Source organism: Neoarius graeffei, chromosome 6 (genome assembly GCF_027579695.1).
Source record: "Neoarius graeffei isolate fNeoGra1 chromosome 6, fNeoGra1.pri, whole genome shotgun sequence".
Taxonomy (NCBI): domain Eukaryota; kingdom Metazoa; phylum Chordata; class Actinopteri; order Siluriformes; family Ariidae; genus Neoarius; species Neoarius graeffei.
This window is the reverse complement of record NC_083574.1, coordinates 39529559-39551254: the sequence shown is the minus strand read 5'-3', so window position 1 is coordinate 39551254 and position 21696 is coordinate 39529559. Positions and strand designations below refer to the sequence as shown.

The 21696-nt window shown below is 41.2% G+C and overlaps 1 protein-coding gene across 1 annotated transcript in view; it reads left to right on the top strand.

The window, feature by feature from the left end:
* The first annotated feature begins 6221 nt into the window (after positions 1–6221).
* The window catches only part of sema3ab (sema domain, immunoglobulin domain (Ig), short basic domain, secreted, (semaphorin) 3Ab), a 102116-nt gene continuing 86641 nt past the window's right edge, over positions 6222–21696 (top strand). Inside the window, exon 1 of the mRNA XM_060923629.1 lies at positions 6222–6759. Coding sequence (XP_060779612.1) covers positions 6645–6759 — 115 coding nt within the window. The 5' untranslated portion in view covers positions 6222–6644. The remainder of the gene's footprint in view (positions 6760–21696) is intronic.

The window sequence follows — 21696 nt, the reverse complement described above, 5'->3', positions numbered from 1 at the left end:
GTCACTTTTTGTTTCAAAGGCTTCCATTAACATAACAAACCTACATTTTCAGATGCCCACATCTTTTGTGAAAGCGTTACGAATAACTATTTAGCTCAAGTCAAGTCGAGTTTGTTTTTATAGCACTTTTAACAATACACATTGTCGCAAAGCAGCTTTACAGAATTTTAAAGACTTTAAACATGAGCTAATTTTATCCCTAATCTATCCCCGATGAGCAAGCCTGTGGCGATGGTGGCAAGGAAAAACTCCCTCAGACGACATGAAGAAGAAACCTCGAGAGGAACCAGACTCAAAAGGGAACCCATCCTCATTTGGGTGATAACAGACAACGTGATAACATTTTTAACATGAAGTCAGTTTCGTTGACATTATGAACTCTTCATTGATGGAAACTTGAGTGCAAAACTGTTCATGACTACCACAGTCCTAAAGTTAGCAAGTCAACTGTAGTCCTCAGCCATAAATGCATTACTGTAAGTGTCCAGAGCGTCTTCCAAGCCTGACTTTCAACTGTTCATATGGGGCCGTCCTCCACAGGAGCGATATGATGAGACTCTAGTCAGACATATTTAGCTAAATTCTGTCTTTCAGTGCTTTTCCATGTCACACACCACATATACCGTATACACACACACACACACACACACACACACACGCTAAGCTGTTGGGTCTCGCGGGGGCTGCTGTTTGGTAGTAACTGTGTGATGTTTACAGTCTTCTGTCTTGCTCTTTCCTCTTCTTGAGCTCACTGCTGAAGGATGGATGCTGTCAATAGCACACGCATTTAGAAGTGTTCATGTGTCACACCATATTAAAACCCAATTACTCAAGTATTCCTGCAGCACTCAGGCACTGCCAAATGGAAACATGAGGAGGAAGCTGCTGACCTGGAGGTCAGGATCAGTGTGCTGTAGTTCACTCCACTGGGGCTGCTGGGCAGTTATAGGAAAAGAGAAGACTGAGAGTTTTGCTATGAGTGTATGACTTAGATAATAAATGTGACTTATTGTTTGTGCATCTGTAAATCTTATGTCGCTATGACTGGGAAATGTGTTAACCAGGAGCAGCTATCAGCGTCATTCAAGCACAATGATGGCAATGAGATTATGGTTTTCTTTTCTCTCTTTTTCAAAATGATGTTTACCGCGAACAGTTTTGAACATGACTTTTTGGATAAGACAATCCTCTCCCACACACTCCTCCTCACTGTCTTCACCTCTTCCATGGGGCAGGCTAAAAATAAGTGTCTGGTGTGAGGGCTGAGCTGAGCTGAGTAGAAGGATCTGTGTCTGGTTTAGTCCGCAAGCAGTGAGAGGAGACAAGACACAAGTGAACTAGTGGAGCAAATTATCATGGATTTATTTATAGAGAAATAACAGTGCACTTCAGTAATAATTGTAAAGCTTGTAAAAGTTGCAAAGTTTATTGTTGCAATTCTTCTCAACACCGTAGTGACCCCTACGTCACGGTGGCATGGTGGTGTGTGTGTGGTGTTGTGTACGCTGACTGACTTTATTAGACACACCTATGATGTTGGTTTAGACGTTATAGCTCATCGTTTTCCAGTTATGATTTGCATTAATAATCATCCTCTAGTCCTTCATCAAGGTGGCATGATGGTGTAGAGGTTAGCACTGTCGCCTCACAGCAAGAACATTCTGGATTTGAGCCCAGCGGCTGACGAGGGCCTTTCTGTGTGGAGTTTGCATGTTCTCCCCGTGTCTGCGTGGGTTTCTTCCGGGTGCTCCGGTTTCCCCCACAGTCCAAAGACATGCAGGTTAGGCTAACTGGTGGTTCTAAATTGACCGTAGGTGTGAATGGTTGTGTGTCTCTATGTGTCAGCCCTGCGATGATCTGGCGACTTGTTCAGGGTGTACCCTGCCTCTCACCCATAGTCAGCTGGGATAGGCTCCAGCTTGCCCGCGGCCCTGCATAGGATAAGCGGCTACAGATCATGGATGAATGGATGGATGGATTTTCACCAATGTAAGTGGCTACAGATAATGGATGGATAGTCCTTTATCAATTCTTAAACCTAGCATCACTGTATAGTTTTTCATACCCTGTTTTTCTCCCTTTTTTTTTTAATTGCCAATTCCCACCAACTACCCAGCTCTCCTTTCCCAATCATGGAGGGTAAAGGCTGACATGTACTTCCTCCAAAATACACAGTATGCTCATGCTACATTACATGCCAACTGTCTTCAGCTGAATCTGCTATCTACCCTCTTCCAAATACATGAGCTCACAGATGTCCCCCATTGGCTTTTGTCACCGTCACTGTGATTGACAGACGAGAGAGTACCGCCATTCCTCCCATCCAGAAAGCACGGCCAAGTTTGCACCCTTGGCTCCCAGCCACAATCTACTGATGACACGATGAATGCTTTTCTCTCATGCCACTTGGGAGCCCAGTTGGATGTCTTTCATTGGTGGACTGTTCACAAGCCAGCAGTGGTGACACTGAAGTGTTTAAAAACACCCCAGCAGTGCTGCCATGTCTGATTCACTCTTACCAGCACCACACATACTACCGTATTAGTGTCACTGCTGTGTTGAGAAAGAGTCACCACCCAAATAATATCTGCTCAGTGATGGTTCTACTGTGATCCCTTTCCATTGATGGAGTGTTGAGTATAACATATGCCCTGCATTTGGTAATTATACACATACAAAACAATTATACATGAATTAAACACATTACACTAAAGAGTACACATTAAACTACTTAGCTATACAGTACGAATAAATGTATATTGTACCTAATAAAATGGCCAGCATAGCCCTGCTTCTTTTTAGCATCTGTAGGCTGTTTAATTTATAGAAAATCATTTAATGTATATAAATGTTAGATGATATCATTCAACTGTTATTTCTTACCTGAACTGGGGAAGCTAATGGTTAGAGAAGCAGCTTTGGGACCAAAAGGTCGTGGAGTCGATTCCCTGGATCAGCAGGAATGGCTGAAGTGCCCTTGAGCAAGGCGCCTAACCCCCAACTGATCCCCAGGCTGCTTTGGGTATGTTGTACGTCACTCTGGATAAGAGCATCTGCTAAATGCCAGTAATGTGTTGAATTCTTGAATCTGATTGTTCAGATGATGTTGATTAATTTTCCATAAAAGTAGCTTTTAGTGTGCCAGCTACAAAGTTTATATTAATGTGCTTGTTCTAATGATATGTATATATAAAATCTCATTATCTCTAGCTGCTTTATCCTGTTCTACAGGGTCGCAGGCAAGCTGGAGCCTATCCCAGCTGACTATGGGCGAAAGGCGGGGTACACCCTGGACAAGTCGCCAGGTCATCACAGGGCTGACACATAGACACAGACAACCATTCACACTCACATTCACACCTACGGTCAATTTAGAGTCACCAGTTAACCTAACCTGCATGTCTTTGGACTGTGGGGGAAACCGGAGCACCCGGAGGAAACCCACGCGGACATGGGGAGAACATGCAAACTCCGCACAGAAAGGCCCTCGCTGGCCACGGGGCTCGAACCCGGACCTTCTTGCTGTGAGGCGACAGCGCTAACCACTACACCACCGTGCCGCCCATATATATATATATATATATATATATATATATATATATATTTTTTTTGTAGTAACAGCAAAGGCAAGGTTATATATTGTAGACATAATTGTACCTTTAGGTTTTCCAACATAGGTTTCTTGGTAACGAGGATGTTTTTTGTTTTGTTTTTTGTCTTATTGACAGAACTTAAAAAAAAAAAGCGACAGGACATTGGTTTTTAGCTGCTTTAATGTAAGTAATAAGAAGAGCTATCTTCATGATCTTTCCACAACATATAAATTATTAATTATAATAGTAATTATAAAATAGACTGACATTGTCTTTATTTAGTGGTGGCAAACTGATGCAGTGTAAGAGGAATAAAACACTTCAGGAAACAATTACTGGAAAATAATCAATGCATCACACTGTCTACACGGTCATTGATTATTTTCCTCTAATAGCACACTCCAGGGATTAGCATTGTCACCTCACAGCAAGAAGGCTCTGGGTTTGAACCTCCTTTGAACAACATTAAGATTATCTAACCAGTAGTGGGTAGAGTAACTAAAATAACTGACTCCAGGAAGAAGGTTCTGGGTTCAAACCTTGTGTCTGACTGGAGTCTTTCTGTGTGGAGTTTGCATGTTCTCCTCGTTCTTGTGTGGATTTCCTCCAAATGTTCTGGTTTCCTTCTACAGTCCAAAGACATTCAGATTAGATCAACTGGCTACTCTAAATTACCCATTGGTGTGAATATGTGTGAATGGATGTTCATTTTGGTGTTATCCCTGCAATTCTTAGGTTTCAGTCACATGACTTTTCTTAGCGATTTCACTTCCGGTAAAACTGCTGGTGGTCGAGCAAACCAAAACGGCTGCCATAGTGCAAACAACTAGTGATAACTTATCAGAGTATGCTCGTAATCTAGAAGCCACTGCTGGCGTTAGATATATTCAGAAGATTGCTATGTGCAATGGAATCGACCCCTACAGTCTGGGAAAGAAGGATTTGTCATACGATCTCGAAAACTACCCTTCAGTCGAGTTCCCCGACATCTCGAACTATCTGATGTTGCAGACGTCCTTCTACACCGCAAAACAGATGAAAGCGTGGAAGAGTATGGAGGCTTATAACTTTTTTGTATGTGGCTGGGTAAAGGACCTCGGGATCAAGTCGCTGCTGAATGAATCCTGTATTGTTTTTGCCCATGTATGTATGTTGTTATTTTTTTAAGCTTTTCATTTGCGTCTTTACAACGAAGCGCTGCAAGTTGAAGTGTAAACAAACAACAGTTTGCTTGATTCTCACTTGTGTTTGCTCTTATCTCTCAGGTAAATCATTCACAAAGATAATCAGAAACCCCTTTAAAGACCTGGATCTTAGTTAAACAAGACGGAGAAGTGATCACGGCGCATTGTAACTGTATGGCTGGGGAAGAATTTTGTCATGACCTTCATGCATATGGACTTTATTATTCATGGTTGTTTTGATTGCATGCACTTACTGAAAGACTTGTTGAAAAGACCGCTAGGACGCCCTGTTAAAGAAAGCGAGACACGTGTTGTTTTCAATATGGCGGCCATCGAGTGAGGAGTAAACAAAGAAACAGCTGGGGACTTTAGCGCTTTGTGACTAAAAAAAAGTACCGTAAAATAACGACACATAGCAAGAAAAGTACTTGGAAAACACTAAGGCCATAGCTGAGAGGGAGAAGCAAACCTTTCACCAAGTGATCACTGCAAACTCGAGCATGCTTCGACTCGGCTCCCTTCGATTTCAGTGAGAGGTTCAAAAGCCGCCTTTCTCGACGTCTTTTTGTGAAATCCTGTGTTCGTTCACCCTTTTTTATTAGTTCACGGGGAACCCTGAAGAAACTTTGATCAGTTTCACAGTTTGATCGATTCGAACAACCTGAAACAACACAAGCGTAAGGCATTTTTCATGCGAGCGATGCACTTTCTCCGTACAAACGCTTTGTCAACTGAGCTTTGGTAGATCACCAGCTAAAGTTTTGAATAACTAATGAGGCGGATGTGACGTCATGTGAAACCCAAGAATAAACTGGCAACATGTCCAGGGTGTACCCTGCCTCTTGTCCGAAGTCAGCTGGGATTGGCTCCAGCTCACCCATGACCCACAGTGGATAAGCGCAACAGAAAATGAATGATTAAATGAATGTAGGTAAGCATGAATGAATGAACAGCAGAGTCCATCATGTTCTGAACGTTTTTGTATTCAGAAAGAAAATCGTTATAACGTTATTAAAAACAAAGCATAATGTGGAATATTTTGAAAATATTACATTTGTGTCAGTTTTATTTTCTTGATATTTAACAAAACTTGTTTTTGTCATTGAAACATATTTACAGAGAGGACGAGAGGGAGAATAGATGTGTAATATACAGAAACGAGGGCTAATAACTCGGTAATACAGGTATTAGTGAAATACTTTCAGAAAGAAAAAGTGAGAGATGGACAGAATGTGTGTGTGTGAGTGAGAGAGAGAGAGAGAGAGAGAGAGAGAGAGCACTCACATGGGTGGAGGATCTGTTGTGTCAGGCAGAAAAAAGGGAAATCTACCTACAGGATCCTCTCCTCCCAGCCCGTCCCCCTTCCCCCTGCTCTATCCCTCCCTCTATTGCTCACTTGGCCAGGCTTTCTCACTTGGCTTCACTCTCTCTTCGGCTACGTGCACTGTGGACTTGTGCGTGCTAAGCTTTAAAGGGAAGTGTGTGTGTGAGGAAGCTCGTGGAAGTGCATAGATCTTCAGTAAGCTTAAGTTCACTTTTGTCTCACTGTGCTTTCAGCTGAGGTGCTACTTTTACACGGATCAGGACAAAGACAGAGAAAAGAAAACAAGGCAAGGAGACCAAGTAGATAAACAGCTTAGAAAAGAAAACACAGACACACACTTACACACCTACACTCAAGTGTGTTGAGAACCGGTACCAGTGGTCAGTTTTCTCTTACCTGGGCTTGATCAAGTCACCAAGAGGGATGTGATCATTGTGCACTTTACACCCTTGACTCTGTACCCATCCATACACCTGCTCCATCCTCAGGTGCTGCTCTGAAGATCTGGACCTCTGTGAGTAGCCGTGTAACTTTGGGTTCATCATGGACTACATTTGGGGGATGGCAGTGCTGCTGTTTGGGCTCTGGACGCCGCAGAGAGGAGCCGATGCTCAGCGTGCCAAAAGCAACTTACCCCGACTCAAACTCTCCTACAAAGGTGAGAGCTCTTAATGTCCACTACTACTGCTGCCGGTCCTGCTGGTCTGCTCAAAGCAATGTTTTTATATGTCAAACTCAGGTGCCAAGCTGACTTTCACTGAAATACATTTTGTTTGATATCAAAACTGGAAATGTACTATAATGCTGCTTGTTGGGTTTAATGTAGATTCTGGTTTCATATCATAAAGAGAAGAAAAAACACACGGTACTGGTGATTTCTTATATATACACACACACACACACACACACTGAATAATAAACTTTCAAATATATACTGTATAAAACCAGCTTGATTTTGCTGGAAATGTCAGATCTTTTGTCAATCATGAATTTCACTTTCCGAAGCAAACACAGTCACTTGTTTTTGGCTTGTTGCTCATTGGGATTGCATTCTATAGGTAAAGTTTCCCATTTTGTCCACAATTACTGCATATACAAGTCATCGGGTCTGAAAGTGCATCTGAAACCATTTTAATAACACATGAACAGATATCCAAGAATCACCGCCATGCACATTTAATGCACTCTGCTTTACTGAGCCCCAGGTACTGTACATGTGTGCTGTGTGTAAAGAGTGTGTGGGATTAATGAATCGAACTGTAGACAGATGGGAATGCTTAAAGTGCACTCTGGGTTGTATTTGCATGTATAATTCAGCCCTTATTATTTTCCAACAGCTCTGAGCACAATATGCCGGTCCTCATATTTCTCTTTCTCACCTTGATCTGCTCTTCTGGAACATATAGCATGGATAACTGACAGTCTGTCACTTTTTCTTTTTAAATTACACATCATTTATTGCACAGAATACACCAATTACGTGCCAGAATGTGTGCTCTTTGTGTCCACGTTAAGGCTGATGTCTCTTTCTGGTGCTGGACACATGTGAAGACTAATTGAGGCATTTGTGTTTCCGTGGTAATGAAGGATATGATTTAGTGACTTCGAACTTCTCGCTTCTTCTCCTCCTTGCACTTTTTTTTCTGCTTCACTGTCACAGTTGAGCAAAATGAGCTGTCAGGAGTGGAAGATAGGAAAAAAAAGGGAGATGAAGAGAGAGAGATAGGGTGGTAGGCTGACAGTGAAGGAAGGAAGGAATAAATAAATGTGTCATCATAATTTCTGCCAGTTTTCTCGTTACACTGACAGCTCCTCATTAGCTCAGGAGTGGAAAATTACATCTTTATGCATCTGTAAAGCTCTACGCTTGACAGCCACTGTTGAAACACTGATACCTCTGAGAGATGTGTGTGTGTGTGTGTGTGTGAGAGAGAGAGAGAGAGAGAGAGAGAGAGAGAGGTCTAACTAGTATTCGCTGCAACAAATACTGACACCTACAGGTACCTATACGATATCTGTACTCAGCATAGAATTAAGACGTGTGTGTGTGTGTGTGCATGCGCGTGTGTTTATATACTACTGAGGACCAAATGTCCCCACAAGGACAGTAAAATCTGACAATTTCGACCCTGTGGGGACATTTGGATGGTCCCCATAAGGAAATTGCTGTTGTGTTTTTTTAAACAAAAATGTAATAATAATAATCTCATCTCATTATCTCTAGCCGCTTTATCCTGTCCTACAGGGTCGCAGGCAATCTGGAGTCTATCCCAGCTGACTACGGGCGAAAGGCGGGGTACACCCTGGACAAGTCACCAGGTCATCACAGGGCTGACACATAGACACAGACAACCATTCACACTCACATTCACACCTACGCTCAATTTAGAGTCACCAGTTAACCTAACCTGCATGTCTTTGGACTGTGGGGGAAACCGGAGCACGCGGAGGAAACCCACGCGGACACGGGGAGAACATGCAAACTCCACACAGAAAGGCCCTCGCCAGCCACGGGGCTCGAACCTGGACCTAATTGCTGTGAGGCGACAGCGCTAACCACTACACCACCATAATAATAATAATAATAATAATAATAATAATAGTCAATAATAATAATAGTCAATAATAATAATAGAGTCAAAAAGTTTCCTTTTCATTATTGAGGTTAAGGTTAGGGTTAGGTTTAGGTGCAGGTACAGCATTAATTAACTGGCTAGTGGCCTAGTGGTAGCGTGTCCGCCTCTCAATCGTGAGTTCTATTCACGGTCGGGTCATACCAAAAACCATCATAAAAATGGTACCTACTACCATCTGGCAAGGCACGCTGCAATACAGATGTGAGTGGGGAGTTAAACTCTCATGGTTACCAGAGGACTAGCCCCCCACTGTAACTCTAGCTATGTAATAGGCGAGAGGCCGAGGGCTGCGGAAACCGAGATCGGCGCCGCCCGATGCGCCACACGGCACGGGAAGGACTTTAACTTAACTAACAGCATTAATTAACTGCAATAATAATTATGTCAGTAGAAGGTCCTCACAAGGATAATGAGACAAACGTGTGTGTGTGTGTGTGTGTGTTTGAATCCAACCCTGCGATTTCACTGCACATTCCACAGAATCTATTTTATTCACCCTCCTCTATTTCTTCACAAACTTTCTCCAACATTCTTTTATCATATCAATTTCTATCCATCTTGACCGTATCTCTCTCTCTCTCTCTCTCTCTCTCTCTCTCTCTCTCTCTCACACACACACACACACACACACACACACACACACACACACACACACTATTCATTGACAACATTGCATTCATGTCAGAACATTGTTTTTAAGCATCCATATTGTGCTAAAAGACTTTTGTGCTAAATATCCGGATACCATCAGCCAATAGCATGGGTTATCAGAAATCACAGACCTTTTTAGCTATCAATGCTAAAAAAAATCATCCGGGCTACTGCTTTGTCCCAAGTTTCAAATGAAGAACATAAACTGCATATTAAAATATGTTAATCCAGTCAATAAATTATGACTCTGAGTGAAAACTGAGTTAGTCAGTGTTAACCCTTTGATGCAAAACATATGCACACCCCTTCTAATGCACAACATGGGTCAAAAATGACCCGCATTCATTTTCCAGGTTATTTCATGCTGACTGAGTTTTTCTTTGTTCTATCTTTTTAAATCAATTTATTTTATGATTGAATATTCCAAGTATTCTTTAAATATCTTGTTTTTAATTACCACAAATCGTTAATTTAATTTTTTCTTTCCTACTTTATGAACAAAAATAATTTTTATATGACTACACATGGGTCATCCAAGTGTGATTTAAAATTAAATGTCTTAATACTATAATAATAATTTGTTTCGAGTAATTACTTTAGCAGTGAATGGGGCCAGTTATTTATTTATTAACTATGTCGTTAGCTAAGCCAACTGCAATAAAATTAGCTAACTAAAGTAGAATATGTCAACAGCTCGGTATCTAATAGTAATTACTTGTAACTTTCTGACAAGTAATCTGCTCACTCTCAAGGTAACCTATACATAATCAATTTTTTTCTAAGGTAATGTTAGAACAATTGAAAAACATTACTTGCATGTATTAGATGGGCAAAGGGCGCTGTGCTGAGCTGTGAAATGTCTGACACAAGCACAATTCACAGTTCCCACCAAACGCTGGAGTAAATGCATGTGGCTCGGTTCTGACCCATGTGTGTAAACTTGATGTAGAATTACAAAAGCTGTGCTTGTTCATAACTTAAGAAAGGAAAAATAAAAATGATGATTTGTGCTAAACAAAAACAAGATATTTACTGCATATTTGGAAAAGTAAATGACAAAATGAATTTATTTCAAAAGTATATCATAGAAACACTCAGCCATACATGAAATAACCTGGAAAATGAATGCAGGTCGTTTTTGACCCATGTTGTGCATTAGAAGGGTAGTGATACAAAAAGGGTTTTTATTCAAGAAGTAAGAAAGGAAAAAATAAAATAAGGATGTATGATGATCAAAAACAAGTTAATTGAGGAATACCTTGAATACTGAATGATGGAATTAATTTATTGCAAAGATATAGAAGATAAAAACTCAGCTGGTGTTTTGCATCAAAGGGTTAAACATGAATACTGAAGTCCACCACTATATATTTCCTCACACAGAGCCCACACGACAGAGCTTCAGAAAAACAGGGTTCCTCAAATGTTCTTTGGATGGATATACTAATGGTTCCATTATCCCACAGTACTTGGAACCATGACTAAAAAGCTTTTCTGTATGAGAAAGCTTCTGTTAGTCTTCTGAAGAGACTAGACACCCTTAATGAAGAAGCCTTAAGTGTTCTGTGGCTGGTCCTCCAAGGGAACCCTGTCAGAACATTGCAAGCTATGTCTCCATTAAAAAGCAAATATGTACCAAGTTCTTTGGGATGGGTAAACGTGTCCCAAAGCAAACCTACTCTAAACGAGCCATATGATGAAAAACTCACTTTTTTATTGCTTGTGCACACACATTCAGGTATCTGAACTACCTACCAACCCACAAACTCTGGAATAAGAAAACGTGCCTATGGGCTGCCTATTTTAGAAAACGTGTGCTTCAAAAACACTTCATTCTTCGTGTGCAACCATATGACAAAAGCAGTGTGAGATATGCATCCGCCACCATGTTGGATGATATACAAATCCAAAATGTCTTCTCGTGCAAACAATAACTGGACGCATCTCTGATTTTCTCAAAATATTATGATTCTTTGAAGTCCTCTGCCAAGTAAAGATTCAGACAGAAAGTTGAAATGTGGCTTTGACCCATACAGTGGTGCTTGAAAGTTTGTGAACCCTTTAAAATTTTCTGTTTCGGCATAAATATGACCTAAAACATCATCAGATTTTCACACAAGAACTAAAAGTAGATAAAGAGAACCCAGTTAAACAAATGAGACAAAAATATTAAACTTGGTCCTTTATTTATTGAGGAAAATGATCCAGTATTACATATCTGTGAGTGGCAAAAGTATGTGAACCTTTACTTTCAGTATCTGGTGTGACCCCCTTGTGCAGCAATAACTGCAACTAAATGTTTCTGGTAACTGCTGCACACCGGCTTGGAGAAATTTTAGCCCATTCCTCTGTACAGAACAGCTTCAACTCTGGGATGTTGGTGGGTTTCCTCACATGAACTGCCCACTTCAGGTCCTTCCACAACATTTTGATTGGATTAAGGTCAGGACTTTGACTTGGCCATTCCAAAACATTCACTTTATTCTTCTTTAACCATTGGAGGAAATTCAAGACCATTGTTACCCTCCCCAGGAATGGTCGACCAACAAAGGAGCAAGACATGTAATAGTCGGCAAGGTCACAAAGGACCCCAGGGTAACTTCTAAGCAACTGAAGGCCTCTCTCACATTGGCTAATGTTAATGTTCATGAGTCCACCATCAGGAGAACACTGAACAATAATGGTGTGCATGGCAGGGTTGCAAGGAGAAAGCCACTGCTCTCCAAAAAGAACATTGCTGCTCGTCTGCAGTTTGCTAAAGATCACGTGGACAAGCCAGAAGGCTATTGGAAAAATGTTTTGTGGACAGATGAGACCAAAATAGGACTTTTTGGTTTAAATGAGAAGTGTTATGTTTGGAGAAAGGAAGACACTGCATTCCAGCATAAGAACCTTATCCCATCTGTGAAACATGATGGTGGTGGTATCATGATTTGGGCCTGTTTTGCTGCATCTGGACCAGGATGGAAGAATGAATTCTGAATTATACCAGTGAATTCTAAAGGAAAATGTCAGGACATCTGTCCATGAACTGAATCTCAAGAGAAGCTGGGTCATGCAGCAAGACAACGACCCTAAGGTGGGGTTTACATTAGACCGTATCAGCGGATCATCAGATTAACGTTTTTAAAACGATTAGTGTGCACACAGCAACGCCAATACACGATTCGCGTGCACACAGCAACACCAATACACGGATACGCTCGGCTCCGCAGGCATCCTGCGCTCCAAATCACTCCGCCCTGAACAGCAAGTGCCCTCTGGAGGGTGCGCACTCTGGCCCTGCGCAGCTCACAGAGCGCGCGAGTATAGTGCGCGAGCAGTGATTTGGGACTGAGCCGCTGTGTGTGTGATCTCAGTGCATGTCGGGCATGCGCGTCACTTACCACTTGCAAGTGGAAGGATGGCAAGCCTAAAGACAATCATAACTACACAATGGGCAGTATTTGCATCAGTATTTGCAGTATTTTCATACTTTTATACTCTTTAATGAAAGGTGATACAAGGCGGAAGTCTGCGCCGTTTTTCAGCAGTCGTGTCACATGACCAACGCCAGCGAATCAGGAAGGTGGATGTCACAGTGACGTTGTCCAATGACGACGCCAGCTAGAGCTCAGCACAGCGTATCCGCATATTCTCAATGTTTACACAGCACCGGAGCTGACACGATCTGGATTGAATACGTGGACCCTGGCGGATTCCCGTTTCCCGGCGTTTTAATGTAAACGGACAGTGCATCCGCGAAGAAAACGAGACAGATACGGTCTAATGTAAACTTGGCCTAAGCACACAAGTCGTTCTACCAAAGAATGGTTAAAGAAGAATAAAGTTAATGTTTTGGAATGGCCAAGTCAAAGTCCTGACCTTAATCCAATCAAAATGTTGTGGAAGGACCTGAAGCGAGCAGTTCATGTGAGGAAACCCACCAACACCCCAGAGTTGAAGCTGTTCTGTACGGAGGAATGGGCTAAAATTCCTCCAAGTCGGTGTGCAGGACTGATCAACAGTTACCGGAAATGTTTAGTTGCAGTTATTGCTGCACAAGGGGGTCACACCAGATACTGAAAGCAAAGGTTCACATACTTTTGCCACTCACAAATATGTAATACTGGATCATTTTCCTCAATAAATAAATGACCAAGTATAATATTTTTGTCTCATTTGTTTAACCGGGTTCTCTTTATCTACTTTTAGGACTTGTGTGAAAATCTGATAATGTTTTAGGTCATATTTATGCAGAAATATAGAAAATACTAAAGGGTTCACAAACTTTCAAGCATCACTGTATATGTTAAAGCCATCCAATTATACAGAGGATTTAGCCTTATTACCACCCATTGAATTCCCTGATATTGTGAACTCCCTCAGTCATTCTACAAAAAAAAAAAGTGCATAAGTAAAATGAAGTTACTGTCGTATCCAGTCACTGATATCTCACCTGGCCAAGTTGACCCACATTGTTCTCCTTGTGTTTCCAAACTTGCTAAGGTTTGTGCTGCTTCTAATCTGGCTTTCTTGTCAGATCTTTCATTTATCCTGTTGCTTCTTGATACTGCGAGATGAGTTTTTGTCTTGATCTTATCACGTCCTAATTTAAGTGTTGGTGCCCAATCTGGATTTGTTTTATTGTGTAGGTTTGCCGGTGCTCCTGCAAGGTGAGAAGCAGAGTGTTTGTGCTAAATCTCAAAAGTTCAATTGAATCAGCAGAAAATATAGCATTAATTAGCAATGAACCCTTACCAGATTTAAAGTGGTCACCCCCCCCCCCCCCCCCCACACACACACACAGGTGTAATTAGCTTTTTCTTCAGTTAAGTCCTTACAACGTATGTTTCTGAACCACAGCGTATTGCGTTCTCTGGACGGCTCTTCATCTGTTTAGTCACTGTTTTTAATTATTTTGGGAATTCTGAAGAACTGTTTCTCTTTGTCACGAGGAGCATTATTACTGCAATTATATCCCACACACAAAGTAGGCATCGTCTTTCTTCAAAGGCAATGAAATCAAAAGAAAATGATGAAGTGTTGCAGCAGCTCACACATGAAGCTCTGGTTCCTGGTTGTTGTTATCATCCAACATAGCCAACTTCCAGTTTGAGAAATGAGCGTGACGTCACGTGCCCATAAAGAATTCAGATTTGGCTCCCCTTTCTATATCACAAGCAGAGCTCATTAGAATTATGCCACCTCCACATCTCAGGACCTCCATTCATAACTTGAGAAATACCACTGTGAATGAATATTCATGAGGAAAGCGCTGATTCTTGGGTTTCACGTGATGTCACATCTGCCTCATTTGTTATTCAAAACTTTAGCTGGTGATCTACCAAAGCTCAGTTGACTAAATGATTGTACGGAGAAGGTGCATCGCTCGCATGAAAAATGCCTTACGCTTGCATTGTTTTAGGTTGTTCTAATCAATCAAACCGTGAAACTGATAAAAGTTTCTTCAGGATTCCTCGAGAACTAATAAAAAAGTGAGAACAAACACAGGATTTCACAAAAAGACGTCGAGAAAGGCGGCTTTTGAACCTCTCAGTGAAATCGAAGGGAGCCGAGTCGAAGCATGCTTGAGTTTGCAGTGATCACTTGGTGAAAGGTTTGTTTCTCCCTCTCAGCTATGGCCTTAGTGTTTTCCAAGTACTTTTCTTGCTATGTGTCGTTATCTTACAGTACTTTTTTTTAGTCACGAAGCGCTAAAGTCCCCAGCTGTTTCTTTGTTCAGTCCTCACTCCTCACAAAGTCCATATGCATGAAGATTGTGACAAAATTCTTACCCAGCCATACAGTTACAATGTGCCATGATCACTTCTCCGTCTTGTTTAACTAAGGTGGTGTTTACATTAGACCGTATCCGTATCGTTTTCGTTGCAGATGCACTGTCCATGCACATTAAAACGCCGGAAAACGACTCCACAGGCGGAACAGTTTGAATCCGCCAGGGCCCACGTATTCAACCCAGTACGTATCTGATCTGGTGCTGTGTAAACATTGAGGAACGAGGATACGCAGTGCTGAGCTCTAGCTGACGTCGTCATTGGACAATGTCACTGTGACATCCACCTTCCTGATTCGCTGGCGTTGGTCATGCCACGTTGGTCATGTGAATGAGCAATACAGGAAGTGTGTTGAGGAAGTCATTAAGTGAATGAGCAATACAGGAAGTGTGTTGGTTACCGTAGCACTAAATAGTCTTGTTGTAATCGCAAAAAACGGCCGTTCTGCAAGGTGAAGAGTGTACCGAACACTGTTAGATCCTTCTAGCATAAACACGAAGGCCATACACGGTGTAAAAAAGGCGTCATTGTAGTACCAGTACCGCCGATAACAGACTGGCATACTTCATTTTTTACAACGACATCCTTCCACCTGCAAGTGGTGAGTGACTTGCGCATGCCCGATATGCACTGGGATCATGTGACGTGCCATCTAATTAGTCATGTGATTAGCGTATCCGTGTATTGGCGTTGCTGTGTGCACGGGGAACGGTTTTGTTGCGGGCACAGAAATTTTGTGTGTGTACGCGAATCGTTTTAAAAACGTTAATCTGATGATCCGCTGATTCGAAATAATGTAAACAGGGCCTAAGATCCAGGTCTTTAAAGGGGTTTCTGATGATCTTTGTGAATGATTTACCTGGGAGATAAGAGCCAACACAAGTGAGAATCAAGCAAACTGTTGTTTGTTTACACTTCAACTTGCAGCACTTCGTTGTGAAGACGTGAACGAAAAGCTTAAAAAAAACCTTACACGGGCAAAAACAATACAGGATTCATTCAGCAGCGACTTGATCCCAAGGTCCTTTACCCAGCCACTTACAAAAAAGTTATAAGCCTCCATACTCTTCCACGCTTTCATCTGTTTTGCGGTGTAGAAGGACGTCTGCAACACCAGATAGTTCGAGATGTCGGGGAACTCGACTGAAGGGTAGTTTTCGAGATCGTATGACAAATTCTTCTTTCCCAGACTGTAGGGGTCGATTCCATTGCATATAGCAATCTTCTGAATATATCCAACGCGAGCAGTGGCTTCTAGATTACGAGCGTACTCTGATAAGTTATCGCTAATTGTTTGCACTACAGCAGCCGTTTTGGTTTGCTCGACTACCAGCAGTTTTACCGGAAGTGAAATCGCTAAGAAAAGTCACATGACTGAAATCCAAGAATTGACTGGTGGAAGAGGGGTTGGGGTGAACAGCGGCTTGTTATCATTTAAAGGAACAGGCTCTCAAATCAGCCATTCTGAACAGGGCTGTTTAGACAGGGGGAGAAGGGAGCTGTGTTGCTTTATCCTTGTGGTATTTTGACCAAAGCATGTCACAGACATTTCTTTAGGACCTCAGGGAACTGTGTCAACTTGTGGAAAAGGGGTATAATATATCACTTTTAATGATATAATGCAACATTATAAAAAGGTTCTACAAGATTTAGAGGTTCTGAGATTGTTCCTCTGGGGGTAGTGCTGTCAAAAATTACTTCTCCATTAAAACTGAAGTACTGAAATACAGCACTGTGAACACACCTTTCCTTTCACAACTTTTCTTACTCAGCCATTTATTACACACTGAGAAAAACAAAAAGATTCCTCAAAGGTTCTTTGAACCTGCTCTAAGCCTAAAAGAGAGGCCTTTTGTTGTTGCATTCTTCTTGAACCCTTTTCCGAAAGAGAAATCTTCTGTTGTGGTTCTACATAGAAGAGACACAATGAAGAACTTTTCGTGATGCAACACATATAATAAAGGCTCATTCACCAAACCTTAAGAGTCCTGTGGTTGTTCTCAGTTGTTTGGGGGAATCCTATCAGAAAATTGCTAGCTACCTTTAAATTACAACTAAAATACTGGGCTCTTTGAGATGGGTAACTATGTCCCAAAGCAAATCTACTTGGAACCTTCTCCAAGACTAAAAGAAAGGACTTTTGTTATCAGGTTCTACTTGGAATCTTTTCTGAAAGGTAAACCTTCAATTGAAGTTGTATACCTAGATAGGGTGATGAACCCTTAATGGAGTAAAGATAACCATTTTGAATATTGCACACAAAATGTATTGCCACTTTGTCTTCACCATAATGGCTTTGAGACAGTAATAGTGCATATCTTCACAAAAGTGCTGACGTAGCACATTATATTTCTCTTTCTACCACCAAGGTTACATCAGCGAGGCTGGGCAGCAGGAGTATTAAGCAGATTTATCAAAATTCCTCCACAACCTCAAGCTAAGTTTGAAAACCAGGGACAGGATGTAGGGGTGTGGGGGTTGGGGTGGACATGTCCCCAACAGAAACTCTGCCTATGCCTGTGAACACTTGTCTGTGCAGTCTAGCTGAGACAGGTTTGACATTATCTTTACATTTCGTCTGGTATCACCACTCGGGCAGCTCAAACCTGTACATGGAAAACTATGACAAACTCCAACTATTAGTTATTTACAGGGGTCATGTGGGTGTGGGTGATTCCATGACGGAGGTGATTCCATGATCCCAGCCTGTTATTACTATTGTACACCTTACCTTGAAATATATTTAAAATACATTCAAATCTTATTTTTGAATAAATATGTCAATCCATTCAATATCTCATGCTTGAAACATCCCATTTCCATGACTCATCTATTACAGCATACGGAAATGTAAATTTCAGTTGCATCCCACCACTTTCAAAACCCTGTTACCTGGAAACATTCGAGTCAACCCTATTAAATATTTGGAATATTGCACAAGTCCCACGTTCATCATCTGAATTTCTTGACAATTGAAGGAAGAAGAAAATGAAGTTATTCATTCTTTGTTTCTTTATGTTCAGCAATGTTTTGAATATTTGGACTATTGAAATGAGGAGCCTGTTTTCCAAATTGTAGATTAAGAAATTAAATGTTTATAATCGGTGGCACGGTGGTGTAGTGGTTAGCGCTGTCGCCTCACAGCAAGAAGGTCCTGGGTTTGAGCCCCGTGGCCGGCGAGGGCCTTTCTGTGCGGAGTTTGCATGTTCTCCCCGTATCCGTGTGGGTTTCCTCCGGGTGCTCCGGTTTCCCCCACAGTCCAAAGACATGCAGGTTAGGTTAACTGGTGACTCTAAATTGACCGTGAGTGTGAATGGTTGTCTGTGTCTATGTGTCAGCCCTGTGATGACCTGGCGACTTGTCCAGGGGGTACCCCGCCTTTCGCCCGTAGTCAGCTGGGATAGGCTCCAGCTTGCCTGCGACCCTGTAGAAGGATAAAGCGGCTAGAGATAATGAGATGAGATGTTTATAATCTCCTTATGGCATTAGCATGGATGCTAGTTAATCGCATTTGTATATTTGCTAACTCTATGCTAAAAAAAAATCAATCCTGTTACCTTGCTAAAAGTAAAATGCAGGCAATCTCAACAAATAAGCATTGTAAAAGATGAGATTGCTGATTTTACTGATACGGGTTAACACAATTTTGAATAGTTTAGATACACATATTCATTGATTCACTGTGTAATTTAAGTAATACAGTGCACAACTATCATATGTTAAAGCATAGCTTATTTATATATCACAAGTGAGCACAGCGAAGGAGTGAAATGTTTTTCAACACGAGAAGACAAACTTCATATCTTCGTGCCGCCATGTAATGTTCTTTATATTATATGGACACATCCACAAACAAACACAAACAAACAAATGGGAAAAAACAACACCACAAGTTAATCAAAAGAATTTTAATTTTGAACTGGTTCACCATTTTCACAACGCATGTCTAGTCAACGGGAAAACATTGGGAGTGACAGAGGTGGACAAAGTCCCCAACTACATGAATGAAGTCAAAGTACAGATCCCACTGGTCAAATGTTACTCCGATACAAGTGAAAGTTGTCCAGTCAAATTTTTACTTAAGTTAAAGTACTGAAGTATTTGCTTTTAAAAATATATATTTTTTAAAAGTACATTTTCTGTCAATGCATTGTTGTATTACTGCCACAACGCTGACAAAACCTAATGCCACTGAAGCAACCGACTGGATTCAGTGACTAACTTGTAGAACCTGTAGAATAAACACCTGGTAGAATTTTACAAAATGAAACACAACTGAATTGAAAGAGTCGTTGTCATTTTTTTTTTATTTTTTATTGTAACACTCCTCCCCACCCCACAAAGCAGCATGGTAGTGTTCTGACCCAGCTCTGGCAGTGTGTGCACACATGTATGTGTTAATCAGGAAGACTGTGGAACAGCTGTAAATGCAGCTTGCTCAGAAAATAAAAATGACAATCCAACCTGATGAAAACCCAGGTCCACACCTCGAGCTTAATAACTGCCCAACAGCAACACTGCTTTAAGCACGATGAAAAAAAATGCAAGACCATCATCTGACATCAAAACAAAAAATTCCAACAATTTGTTGTGAATGACTACTACAATACTATCCATCTCACAGGTCTCATGTGTGTGTGTGTGTGTGTGTGTGTATGCACACGCAGGTATATGTATTCATGCAAGTATGAGTCTGCCTGTGGATTCATGGTGGTTTAATGTTAAGCTAGCTAGTCAGTGAAGCACCACCTGACATGCTAGCAAAGTCTTTTCAAACTCAAAATCATGTTGGGTAGCTAACATTACTAGAAAAGAAAGATTTCTACATTTTGCTTATTATGCTCAAACATTTCTGAAAGCACTTCAGATAAGTTAATGTTATTGATGTTAGAGTAACTCCGTTTTTACATGCTAACTAACAGTGTCCAAGTTAACTAGCTATGTATTAACATTAGCCGTGGACAAGGATATGGCAACTTGGCGGGCAAATCCATAGAAAGTCATTTGACTAACCAGACTGCATAGCTATTGCAACATTATCGCTAATTCTAAAAGCACAGACAACTTAATTGCAAGATTTCTCTTGGAATAAAACATTTATATCCCTCAATATGCTTCCACAGGTCGGACTGAAAGGTTTTGTAGGCTGTGATGTGCTCCGTTTTAGGCAAACAAAGCAAACATTTAAAACAAAATGACTCTTTATTCCTTTCAGAAAACTGAAATATGGGTTCTAGCTATTGAGGTATTTCACCCACATGACCAAGTCATGTGATGCTGCCATTTTGGACGTCACGGCTTGAATCAGTTTGAATGCGAGGAAGGCGACAAACGAAAAACATTAAAAGAAAAAGGAGCGAGATGCAGAAAACACCTTCAATATCCAGCGACGTAGGGCATTTACAGGGCGAGCAGAGGGAGAGGTATTTGCAAAAATTGAGGTTAGCAGGCTTAGAGAACGACGTTTACCTGCTTCCACCAGGATTGTTCACTGACAGCTAAGGTTTGTTCACATTTTCATTTACATTCGGTCCTCAGGATAAACAAAATGTTATTAAATGTCATTAAAATAACTTCTTAGTCTGTTGAGACATGGCCGGTTATAAGTTTTTCCTTTACTGTATTTACTAGTTTACTGAGCTAGCGCAGCACTCCGGGGCAGGCTGGCGCCAGCCTGCCCCGGCGCAGCGCGCTAGCTAGCGCCAGCCTGCCCCGGCGCAGCGCGCTAGCTCAGTAAACTAGTAAATACAGTAAAGGAAAAACTTGAGACTGAAAGGTTTTAACAGTCATCCAAATGACTGAACGTAAACATTGCTACAGTAACATACTAGGTACTATGTTGACATTAGCTAGCTTGATGTTCAAAATGGCGGACACTGGGGCGTCACGTGACCCTGTGACGTCAGGTGAAAAACCTCAATAGCCATGGGTGCGTGCATTCTCCAGAAGAACCGCCTCCTTCCATTCTGCCATCAACTGATCGTGTTAAAAATAACGCTGCTGAGAAATCACTGAACTTGATTTTATACAGTCTATGGACATGACGTGACCCTAGTGATTACTGATCGGCTGTCTCAGTGCATGTCGCCTGCAAAAAAAAAAAAAAAAACAATCATGTTTTAGAAAAGAAAAGAAAAAAACATCCACTTTCAAAAGTGTTTCATAGTAATGAGTAATGAGGACCTTGACAGAAATGTAGTGGAGTGAAAAGTACAATATTTGTCTTTCAAATGTAGTGAAGTTAAACTCATAAGTTGCCAAAAAAATTAATACTCAAGTAAAGTACAGACACTCATAAAGTGTACTTAAATACAATATTCAAGTAAATGTACTTCGTTACTGTCCACCTCTGGGGAGTGATGTCATCAGAGTGAAATATCGAGAAATAGGTCACTCAGATCCGTAATGTATTTTGTGCGAAAAATATGAGTTTTTCAACATAAGAAGATAAACTTCATATCTTCAAGCCAATGTGTAATTTTCTTTTTATTATATAGACACATTCACAAACAAAAAGCACGCATGTCATTC